Source organism: Patella vulgata, chromosome 2 (genome assembly GCF_932274485.2).
Source record: "Patella vulgata chromosome 2, xgPatVulg1.2, whole genome shotgun sequence".
Lineage (NCBI taxonomy): Eukaryota > Metazoa > Mollusca > Gastropoda > Patellidae > Patella > Patella vulgata.
The window spans coordinates 72,747,975-72,760,538 of record NC_065880.2 but is presented as its reverse complement, the minus strand read 5'-3'; the positions used below and the strand labels follow the sequence as shown (position 1 = coordinate 72,760,538).

General features: G+C 32.6%; 1 protein-coding gene across 6 annotated transcripts in view; it reads left to right on the top strand.

The window, feature by feature from the left end:
* Nucleotides 1–12,564, top strand: part of LOC126810759 (poly(ADP-ribose) glycohydrolase) — a 39,113-nt gene that overhangs the window by 8,863 nt on the left and 17,686 nt on the right. For 2 of the 6 annotated variants that reach the window (XR_007675289.2, XM_050536003.2), the window contains exons 1-10: nt 1,483–1,569; nt 2,977–3,090; nt 3,534–3,585; nt 4,813–4,859; nt 6,895–6,976; nt 7,560–7,611; nt 9,468–9,569; nt 10,284–10,406; nt 11,388–11,474; nt 12,000–12,074. Coding sequence is in view for 5 of the 6 variants with exons in the window: in XM_050536003.2 (XP_050391960.1) it covers nt 2,997–3,090; nt 3,534–3,585; nt 4,813–4,859; nt 6,895–6,976; nt 7,560–7,611; nt 9,468–9,569; nt 10,284–10,406; nt 11,388–11,474; nt 12,000–12,074 (714 nt within the window). In the remaining variant the exon portion in view is untranslated. Of the gene's footprint in view, nt 1–1,482; nt 1,570–1,734; nt 1,824–2,976; nt 3,091–3,533; nt 3,586–4,812; nt 4,860–6,894; nt 6,977–7,559; nt 7,612–9,467; nt 9,570–10,283; nt 10,407–11,387; nt 11,475–11,999; nt 12,075–12,564 lie in introns of those variants that run through there. The other 4 variants (XM_050536006.2, XM_050536008.2, XM_050536004.1 and 1 more) reach the window with 4 other exon arrangements.

Sequence of the window (12,564 nt, the reverse complement as noted above, 5' to 3'; positions counted from 1 at the left end):
ACCCATGTACTCACAGAAATACAGTCCACCGCTGATAGTTCGAGACTACCACTGAAGCGTGCACATTCGCCGTGCCGAGACCAACTTTCTGACAGTATGATACTATAAATAGCCATGGCACGTGCAATTCTCTACAAATCTATCAACTATTACAGCCGTAAAAAATTTATTGTTGACGATTTTGAATAGCAGTAAAATTAAGCTTCTTGGTTATTACAGCAGATTTAGAAATTACGTTTGTTTCATTTTTTAAATCGCTTTATCATTAACTGTACCGTTAAGAGCGGCATCTTTTGGTTTAGTACAAATAATATCTCTGAATCACTCGGGTTAGACAGGAACATGATACCAGCAGTAGTTTCATTTTACTTTTACAAGCTTCTTAAAACGATTGTTGAGCTACCTAACGTGCTTATTTCTAAATTCAATTTCTTGTTCTAGCTTTCTGTTATGTTTCGTAAAAAAGTAGTCTTGATTATCCCGACCTGTCAATCAGACGTAGAATGGTCGATAGGCTAGTTAAGCGAGACTAATTTCAAAACAAGGGCACGTAACCTATCTTTTACACAAAAGTGTCTGGATGTTATGGACGACTCTTGGAACCAGTTTTCAGTCTATTATTTATACATGATTAATGGTCATAGCTTATTAAGTACAACATGATCGTTTTTTTAGTGACTATAATTGTGTGAAACTGATTTGAGGCTTGGCATATATATAAATATTGTGGCGTAATTGTCGAGATATATGGAGATATTTATTTATGGTGGGTCACCCTACTATTGGTGCGTTTGGGCGTCACATGTAACTGGAAATGTTTCTTCTGTTAGGTTCTATAGTGACTTTTTTCGTAGTCATTTGCATATTTTAGTATTATGCCCCCAAAATCAAATATCCCCTACTTTTTTTGAACAGTATATTTACGGTGCCAGGGGAGGGGCTCTACCCATCAAAACATGGCCATATTATATATGTATTATTTTCTCTTTAACATGGGAAGTACTCTGATAACAATGTTGTTTATATTGTTGAAATTTCGTTGCATCTTGCAATGCAACTTGCGTGACTAAAAGAGAGATAGGTTTCTAATTCGATGTTCAAACCAGGCCTACTTTCTATTATTCGATGTCCTATCGGTGAAAAATAATATTGTATATTCAAGTGCATTATTACAATTGTCATTATAACTCAATTCATTTCAACTGGTGATATTTTCAATCTGGCATTATTTTTGCAAAACTAAAATTACAGTTGGTTGTGTTTACATGCTTTTCATGGAACACATCAACTTTCTAACATCAATTTTCCCTACTAAAACCAGAATAACGAGCCACAATAATCAATATTGGTTTTTATTAATGTTGTAGGATTCGAAATGTGCGAAAAACAGTCCAGGATTTATTATTAATTCTTCGATTATCCTTGATTTCAAAGACACCTAGACATACCATTTTGTTCAGTAATGGTGGTCGTCCGGAAAAGGGCGATAACGAGGCAACTCAACCGGAAGTGAACAATATTATTACGATACCGTTAGAAAGAATGAAATTTTTTTACGAAAGATGGTTTGTAAGTAAAACCAAAATAGTATTATATTAAACAATTAAATACATTCAGCTTTTTGGTAGGATAATTGAACTATAATAATTTCGTACAGCTGCGTGTTGTGTATGGTTATTTTGCTGAGCAAGTTTGAGACTACATTCTGATGAACTTGCTTGCTTCTACTTTCAGTTTACTAGGCCTATCATATATAACTCACGGTAGATTTCTGGAGAATAGAAACATATTCTTAGAAAGATGTAGAAGTAGTGGTTTGTAAAGTAGGCTACATAACTTATGTTTTTAATTAATTGTCTTTTTAGCTTTTAATTTTATTTTTAAAAATTAATTATTATTATCTATGTCAATCCATGCCTCTTTTTTTTTTCCTTTGCTTCCCTACTGACGACTGACGGCACTATAATATATAATTATATACCGGTAATATGTATTTTTTCAATATCTGCCACACCCAACTACAATTAACCATTATCCTACCTGAGAAATCACCTCTTTCAAATCGAATGGGTTGCTTGACAGGAATTTTCATTTGAAGTCCAAAACAAAAGACATGGTTAGACTATAGTCCTACTGTTGTTAGTAGATTACATGAAGGCCTATGTGTTCAGTTAGGGCATGCATAATGCATCGTAACTATGTCAAGTCAGTGATTAAAACACTCTTGATTAATTTAATATTTGTAGTTATCAGAAAGTTGCGTTGCTAGATGCGGGTGGCTGGGTTTAATTTATCATAATGTGTAAAATTATCTCACTTTTAAGAGGTTATATAAACAAAAAATGAGTTTGCCATGTGAAACTAAAGGGCTCCAATGTAAACAAACACATCAAAAATTTCGTAACATTTTTATCGACATTCTTGTAGCTGAGAAATATTTCCACTGTCATTGTATTAAACACTGTTTAAGTTATAAAAGACAGTAGGCTAAATCAAAATGAAGACAGTGCCATTTTACTAAAGTAAATATCTACAGTGCTAAAAAGCTAGATAGGTTTTGCTTTAGGTCTGATTATAGATTCAGGTACTTCTGAATTAGAAGCAATGTTACATTAGGAAATCAAAAAAGCTTATTATCGTCTAATAGCCTATAGATGTATTTTATTTGTAATGGTATGAAACAACTCAGATCATTTATGAAACATGAAATGGAAAATCAGTGATCGGTTAGTTTTCACTGGGTATGTCTGATTTAGTGTCAGGGCAAAATTTACTAAATAACACACTTTGTGGCATATCCCTGTCTTCTTTAGCCAGTTGGTGCTAACGTTATACCCCATTTTATTTAATTTCATTTCATTGTCTGTAACTCAGCATCAGTCTGTGTGCAGCATATGTGGTCATTTCCAACACCAGTCCTTCTAGTTAATGTAGAATAAACAAAACAAAGGAAATATTAATAAATGTTTTTTTTAGGATGTTGCTAATATGTCAGAATGTCCGATAAGAAAAGGAAACTTTTGAAACAGTCATCATTATTGGACTTTATGTGTGGAACAAATCAATCAAAATCAAAGAGACGGAAAACAGGTTTGTTTACTAATTTTATTGTTTTAGATTAAAATTTTATGTTTTGAAATTAAAGTTAAAAAACATTGAAAGATTTAACAGCTTGTCAGAGCTGCTCAAGTTTGCTGTTCTTGCATTCCATTGGATAGATCACACTGCTTGGTATATATATATTCATACCTTTTTCTCCTTTTAATTTTATTTAATTTTGTTGATGTCATGGTAACAACTTGTGATATCTTGTTGAAAGTTGCAGTGTAAAATAATCGTGTTGTCCATAAATATTGTTTTATTTGAAGATTGGGGGATATACATACGTATACAGTTAGTCATTTCCGTTGATGATGAGATAATGAAATAAATCAGGGGCTCTAGTGATGTCAGATATTTCTGATTTTTTTATATTATAGCACAAATGATAGCTGTTTAAGCTTAATTTTAAACTGTATGTACCTGTATTTCAGATATGAATGATAGCGAGAAAAAAAAAGTTAGAAAAGCTGCTGAATCGAGAATGTATGGAAACTCTGTTTATTTCTAAACTCAGCTCCAAAATAGTTTATGAATAATTTTACATACTAACATTAAAATGTGTATATTTATGATTTTACTAGGTTTGCTATAACGATTCCGGGGGGTTGGGTGATCAAGTGGTATAATGTATAACCTTTAGATCAATGAGTCAAGTGGCATGGTTTCAATATCAAGCTTTTAGTGTCATCTGCCTTACCGTGGGTTTTCTCCGGTTCCTCTCACTGTTCAAGACCTCTACGGGCAAGCAAACTGACAAAATAAAATACCCTAAAGTTTCAATCCAGATAATATTTTGGAGAATAAAACTGCTTTATTTTGTGTTAAAATCCCTTAAAATCTTCTATCTTAGGACTGAGCAACTAACTCAATTTATGTGATACGTTTTCAAACAACTTAAACCCCTCAATCTTCATCTGGAAATGTAGACTGGTGTCCCAAGCTGTATTATGCGGTGTCTGGATAAAACCAGACTTTTATTTTATAAAAATTATGTGTACATGTAGGTGAAAATTACCTTTTGTTATCAAGTACAGCACATGGGTCATTCATTGTATAGACCTCTAAAGTAATGGGAATCAACTATCAAAAAAATTAACCCCAAATTTTAAAAGGGTTACGTGTCCGGATAAGCAGTTTTGACGTTCACATCCAAACAACTCAATATTTTGAGCTGAAATTTTGAAACAAAGTAAATACACCATTCCTCTACATTTTGGCGCTTTAAATTTCATTGGTACTTAGACTTTTATTTTTGAGACTCTGTTCAAATCGGGCTAGTTCCTTTAACCAAACACATTTTAAATCGGGTCTTTACAGGCAACAATCATATACAAATGGCCAAATGATTGTTGATATGATAGTGTGTAATAATTCCATGAATTTTGACCATTAGTTTTTCTGAATTATGGCCTTGTATAATTTTTATTGACTTAAAATTAATGAAAAATCTTTTTTCCCAAAATTTGTTCATGTTATACATTGAAGAATTTAGTGAAAATTAGTACTGTAATTTACATAGATGAATTCCAGCAGTTTCACAAAATTTATGTAATCTACACTTACGGTATTTGGATTGTATACATGTATTCCCAGAAATGAATATCAGCCTCTTATAGATGTATGCATTGTAATATTTGTTGAGACCTGTAGAGGGTGACATGAATGACTTCAGCAATATTTTCAGAATGCATGTTTTAATTGTTATTTCAGTACCGGTACTGTTGAAAATTCAAGTAAAATCAAAGAGAAAATGAGCGGTAGGTATTAATCAATTATTGGACTAGGAGTGCTACACCTTGTTGTTCTTCTACTTCTTTATGGGGACGACACTACGGTTCAGCTAGTTCAAATTCGATCAGTATGAAACTTGGCATGCTTTTTCCTTGGACTTTGATTATTGATGATGTCATAATTCCAAGATGGTGGTGTAAGATCATGCTAGATTCCTGGTTCATAGTACCTTTTTTTTTCAAGTATAGAAATTTTTTATTCAGAACGTTTCTATAAGTCTCATCGGTCAGAAATCGGCACACAGGGAAAAGATTATCTGGTTTAGGTTTTATAATAAAAATAATTTTCACCAAATACATCTGCAAAACTTAAAAGATGCAATATGTAAGATTTTGATAAAGAGGGAAATTGTGCCTGGACAGCGGCACTATGGCGTACTCTTATTTCAAATCCCGTCTGTTAAAGAAGATACATTATGTAAGATTTAGATAAAGAGCTGGCTGTTCTTTCTATATTGGTTCAAAAATAGATAATGAAAAAATGAATATATTGAAATTTGAGTCGAAGTACTTTATTCTGAGAAAAGTTATCAATGTTTAAAGTTTTGACAAGAAGCCTAAATTGTCTTGATTGTTAAAGATACATTATGGGAGATTAGATAACGAGTTGGCAATTCTCACTATAATAGTTAAAAACTACATACTGTAAAAGCAATTTGCTGAAAATTTCAGTGAAATTGATCCACTATGAACCGAGAACTAAGCGAGTCAAAGTTCCGCTTAGCCTCAATCATCATTACTGAAGTCGGTAAGACAATACTAATAGTCTTGATTATCCATTTAATCGTTAATCACGAAGGGAAAGTTTTGCAGCAATTCGAACTATATGCCAACAAATATCACAGGCTAGCTTTACCATCGAGAGTTGATTATGGTTTGTATAAGCTAATTAATGTCTAATTAATAGTTTTTATAACATTTTGGGTCTAAAGAAAGACCTACAATAGGCCAATTTTGCTCTTGCATAATGTATGTTTAAGTACCATGCCACAATAATAAACAAAGTCTCAATTTTCAGACCATCAATCGTGTAGTCTGTGTGTGGCTTCCATATTATCATTTAACAAAGGTATGGCGGGCATTGTCTAATCTACTCAATGTCAAAGCCATCTGATGGTTTAGAGAGTTGATTATGGGCTTGCCATGTGAATAAGTGTCTATTGATGTTTGATAATTACTGCCAGAGTTGTCGCCCGTGATTACTTGAGAAATCTTGTGGAAGCGTTAGAAACTAAAGTTAATATAAATTTATACACAGTTTTTATGGTCATGAGACAAACAATCGAAACAAATTCTAATGATTTCTGATAATTATTTAATGGGCTATTACTCGTTATATATCTTTAATATTCTTCTTAAAGATGCATTATGTAAGAGCTAAATCTGCATATTGCAGGTCTTTCTTTTGGCCTCAAATATTATATAAATTATTAATTAGACATTTATTAACTTGACAAGCCCATAATCTACTCTCTAGAACATCAGATGGTCAAGATTGTCAATGGATTGAAACATGATCGCAATTCAAAAATTTAATTTAAAAATTGATAATCGTATTTCAATGGTACTTCACAGTTAAGACTATGTTGTGATAAGTATAAAGACTGATAGCTCAGTATAAGGTAATTTGACTGAAATTATCCATATATATTCATATTTCATTATCTATTTTGAAACTATTATAGCAAGAACAGTCGGCTCTTTATCTAATTCTTACATAATGCATCTTTAATTATTATAGGCACTAGATATTATGTATTGATATATGAAGGGACATATCTTGTCGAAACTGCAAACATTCATAACTTCGCTCAGATTAATAATTTGTCTGAATTTTTTCAATATATTCATTTTTCATTATCTATTTTTGAACTATTATAGCAAGAACAGTCAGCTCTTTATCTAATTCTTACATAATGCATTTTTGATTATTATAGCCACTAGGTATGTATTGATATATACGAAGGAGAATTATATTCTTTTTTGAATATTTATTTTACAGATAATGAGAAATATGATAATGGTGCTAGTAGTAGTTCACCAGATAAAGTTTATGACACATCGTGTTATACTATCGATGACGAGTAAGTTTATTTTTCTATTCTGTTTTATTTATCAAAAGCAAACTGATTTTTTCTTTGTTTCTTACCGTTAGAGGGTAAATGTTTGTTTTGATTATATGTATAGTGGAAAATGTATTATGATTGATTATTAATCAATAGCCGAAGCGACAATTGCCAGCATGACGACGACACAGGCAGTTGTTATACCAGCAGTTGTCTGTCAGTAGTTTTTTTGTTGGCAGTTGTCAAGATTGTTCAATCCCCATCGATTTAGTTAAAAATTTGTAAGAGTCTACTCTTTATTTTCTTTCCGGTAAAATTTGAAATCCAATCTCCAATGCTGCACCATATCAGTATAATGTATATTCCTGTACAGGTACCAACAATTAACATGGAACATCCTAAATGTAAATAACGTCCCAAATACAGAGTTGTTTTGTTTATATTGCAATTCACGTTTTTGCAGAAGAGACAAGATTATTTTTGAAAAAAATAGTGAATATTTCTATGTGGTGCTCAGAAGAAGTTGAACTAAAACATAATTTTCGCTTTGACCCACCCTTTAATAATAATTGCATGTGTATTCCAAATGGTTTTATTATAGGGATGATTTTATTCCCAACTCTAAACCAAGTAAAGAGAATAAAAATTTTAAGGTAAGAAACAGTAATTGCATTTTTTAAAAAGATATTCTGAAATTTGGTTTTCAATTCTTTCTGGTTTTAGAAAAAGAATTGAAAATCAGTTTCCAATAATTTAAAATAAATTAAATGACAACATTATTATGTTTGGATCAGGAACTTAGTCCCCAAGTGCTGCTCATCCTGTTTTTATACGCCCACATTGAAATGTGGACGTATATTGCCGTCGCCCCCGTCTGTCCGTCCGTCGGTCCGTCCGTCGTCCACAATTTCTTGTGAACGCTCTAACGCCAAAAGTTATCATCCAATTGTTTTAAAATTGATATATGTTGTTTACATTAGTGAGATGAAGAAGCCCATTGAATTTCAATAATTTCCGTTTATTACGTCTAGAGTTATGGCCCTTGTTTCACTTTGTTGAACCTTGTGAACGCTCTAATGCCAAAAGTTAACATACGATCTTTGTGAAATTGATATGAAATATTTAAGTTAGTGAAACGAAGAAGCCTATTGAATTTCAACAATTTCTGTTTATTACATCTAGAGTTATGGCCCTTGTTTCACTTTATTAAATCTTGTGAACGCTCTAACTCCAAAGTTATCATCCGATCTTTCTGAAATTTACATGCATTATTTATATTAGTAAAACGAAGAAGACTATTGAATTTGAGCAATTTCTGTTTATTACGTCTAGAGTTATGGCCCTTGTTTCTCTTTATTGAACCTTGTGAACGCTCCAACGCCAAAAGTTATCATCCGATCTTTCTGAAATTTATATGCATTATTTAGATTACTGAAACGAAGAAGCCTATTGAATTTCGGCAATTTCCGTTTATTACGTCTAGAGTTATGGCACTTGTTTCACTTTATTGAACCTTGTGAACGTTCTAACTCCAAAAGTTATCATCTGATCTTTCTGAAATTTACATGCATTATTTAAATAGGTGAAACAACGAAGCCTATTGAATTTCAGCAATTTTCGTTTATTACGTCTAGAGTTAGGGCGTTGTTTCACTTTATTGAACTTTTTGAATGCTCCAACACCAAAAGTTATCATTCGATCTTTGTAAAATTTATATGCATTATTTAGATTAGTGAAACGGAGAAGCCTATAGAATTTCAGCAATTTCCGTTTATTACGTCTAGAGTTATGGCCCTTGTTTCACTTTATTGATCCTTGTGAACGCTCTAAAGCAAAAAGTTATCACCCGATCTTTGTGAAATTTATATGCATGATTTAAATTAGTGAAACGAAAAAGCCTATTGAATTTCAGCAATTTACAATAATTACTTCTAGAGTTATTGCCCTTGTTTCACTTTGTTAAACCTTGTTAATGCTCGATTGATGATAGTTATCATCCGATATGTATGAAATTTATATGCATCATTTAAATTTGTGAAATAGGTCTATTGAATTTCAGCAATTTCCATCAATAGTTATGGCGATTGTGAACGTTTGAAATATCTGTATGAAATTTATATGCATTATTTAAGTTAGTAAAACGAAAAAGCCTGTCAAATTTCAACAATTTCTGTAGATTACTTCCAGAGTTGAGACCCTTGTTTCAGTTTGTAGAACCTTGTTAACCCTCAAACAACAAAATTTATAATCTAATCTGTATGGAACTGTCTTGTAAAGGCCCCCAATTACCTAAAAAGGAATAAATATGCGACAATCCTTGACGACCGCTCGGACGATTTAGCTGCTGTGGGCGTATGTTTTGTTGCCTGGCAACCTATCTTTCTTGTGGGCGACGCTCTTTGAAAAAAGCCTAAGACTCTGTCAATTCAAGTACGATCAAAACGAAACTTGGTATGCTTGTTCCATATTCGATGGTCCATATAGTACTATCATACTTTGTTTTTTTCAGGGAGTACCAATAGCTGATTTAGTATCTGCTCCACAGTGTTATAATAATTCGTTAAAACCAATTAAACCTGATGAAACACACACTGTTCTCTTTGATAGTTCGGTAAGTATAGAAAAAGGGAGAGAGCAGTGGGGTTAAATCAGCACTCAACAGGAACTAGGTCATTTTGGGACTAACATGCATTTTTTAGAAAATAAATAACTTGTGATATGTTTTTTTTAAATGTAGTAACCTTTTATTCATACTCTCAAGTTGGGCCTATCTTCAGTGAAATGTTGACTATTATTGAAAATGATCCAGGATGGATCCATGGGGTTAGGGACAAGTGGGTCATGACCCCAAGTTAAAAAAATTCAATTGCTCCATTTTATTCACACGTATCTTGTCAACACGTGTATTGTATTTTATATTATAAATTTGTTAATTTATTTTGACGTAAATGTGACAACCTTTATTGACTACTCAGGGAGAGGTAAAGAAATGGGGTTATAGTCCACTCAACTCAGACTAGGTCATTTTGAGCCTAACATATGGTTCAATTTTATTTCAATAATTCGCTTGCACGAAAGGGTTTTTAGCTGTAGGAGGAAACAGGAGGACCTGAAGAAAACCCATGAGGATGGATAGGCGACCCTACTCCTAGTCACATATAAGTATGGAATGAAACTCCGCCACTTGACTCAATGACAGACCTTATGATGATCTAACACGCACAGGTTAAAACATTTAGCCACCCAACCACCCCTTGACTACTCTAGACGTTTAAACGGCCGTGGGTATATGTTTCGTTGTTTGGTAACCTATCTTTTATTGTAGTTTAAATATGGTGATGTAAATAATTTACCTGCACCTTATCCGAAACAATACCAGGAAAGTTGGAACAGTAACCATGTACATATGCCTTGTTCTAAACACAATGAATATCCTGTACAAAATGAGGTAAACGTTTCACTCACCACATCTTCATTATGTATAACTATTGACCTGTGATGCTATTTCGCCCATATATTCTGGGCATGTCCTATGCTATTTCCCAAACATCTGACCATGAATATGCCCAATCGGACATCAAGATATGGTGAATAATATTTAATTTTTCAAATTTATTTGACTGTACTAGGTATATAACTATTACTCATCCCAATCATCGTTGATGATATTAATAGGCTGGATTGACTACAAAAATATTAATATTTAAGATAAAATGTGCAAGGTGACCAGTTATTCCCTATTGGCCAATCTGATTAAAATTGTTTCGTTTCTTATTCTGTCGATGACCTCCACTACATTAAGATCTGACCAGTTGTAGTTTGAGATCGTGTCAGGGGTCATACGAGCAGCTTTTGACCCTATGACAGCAAACATTTGATTAATCAATCAGCATCGATGTTTCAAGTAGGTATTTGGAAAATAACTTTTGCTTTGTCATCACTGCGAATGTCTACCCGCTGTACGCCAAGAACTCACCACAACAGACAATTTCATTGGCTAATCCCTCACATCAACCAGAACATGGGTTATAAAACAACTTTTCCCGATCCTAGTGTAGTAAAAACAAGTAAAACAAATTTGTGACAAGAGGGCACCAGAATGCAGCCTGACCTTTAGAGCAATTATTATCATATTACTAGATGGTCTAGACTAAACATCATGCCACCAGTAGGATAACAAATGTTGTGTTCAACAATGATCAAAGTCACCGATGTTAACAAACATTGCATGAAATGGGGTTTTAACGTCCTATTTTCCTGCTCCGACTAGGCTATTGAGACAGGCATACACTAAGTAATACGAGAAAAATTGAATTGCAACTGTCCAGGGTTCTTTTACGTGTGCCAAGATGTTAACAGTAATAGTTGAGGGTGGGGGGCTTTTGTATTATTTTATTAACGTTAGTATGTTTGTTTATCATTAAAACAGAAAGGAACAACTGAATTACGGAAAAGATGGGAGCTAATAGAAGAAACTTATAAAGACAGAATTATAGCTGGTCCCTTTGAGTTGGAGGTAAGATTTTTTGGTAAATTTTCATGCAGTGAGGATAAATGTTCTTTACAAAGTGAGATTACTTTATACTTTGTTTTTACAAAGTGAGATTACTTTATACTTTGTTTTTACAAAGTGAGATTACTTTATACTTTGTTTTTACAAAGTGAAATTACTTTATACTTTTATTTTTACAAAGTGTGATTACTTTATACTTTGTTTTTACAAAGTGAGATTACTTTATACTTAGTTTACAAAGTGAAATTACTTTATAGGTTGTTTTTTTTACATAGTGTGATTATTTTATACTTTGTTTTTTCAAAGTGAAATTACTTTATACATTTTTTTTTACAACTTTATACTTCAGTTTAAAAAGTGAAATTACTTTATTTTTTGGCTGTTAGTGTTGTTAAAGTAAATACTACATACATTATTTTGTTATAAAACTGATGCGATTCCCACAAATGAACAGGAAAAGAATGTATTTATTTATTCTCTTATCAAAATATTATAATCCTTTTATGATGCTATATTTTCATTAAATAGGATGCTATTTTATCATACAATCAAAGATACCAGAAAAAATGGAATTTCCAAACCCTACGTAAATATTTTACTGAAGTAAGTGTTCAGTTAAGTTACGCTTATTTCCCAGTTTATTGTATTGTTGGTAATAGCAAGCCTAATGAACAGCAGTTTTTTTTTAAAAAGACTAAGATTTATTGAAATGTTAAGAATGTAACACATGCTGCAGAGAAAAGAAGATGGGCATACACCAAGCTGTGTGCTATGAAGAATGGTGTCTTCCAGATCATTTTGTAGTTCCATAAGTAGTGGGGGAAATAAAAAACAATGTAAAAAAAAAAGAAGCAGTGGAGTGCTACCGATGTATACTCAAAATCACAACCTTTTATTACTGTTTGTGAGATGGAAAGTAGCATATTTAGGTTATACATCACACTTGTAACCGAAAAGCACACAGTCTTCACATTCCAAAATGCTACTAAGGTTTGACAAAATCTGAAATAAATTTCGCACCTAAAACCTCCTATATACCAGTACTTCAGATTCCTTAAAAAAATGCCCTGCACTCTTCATCGAATGAACCTCA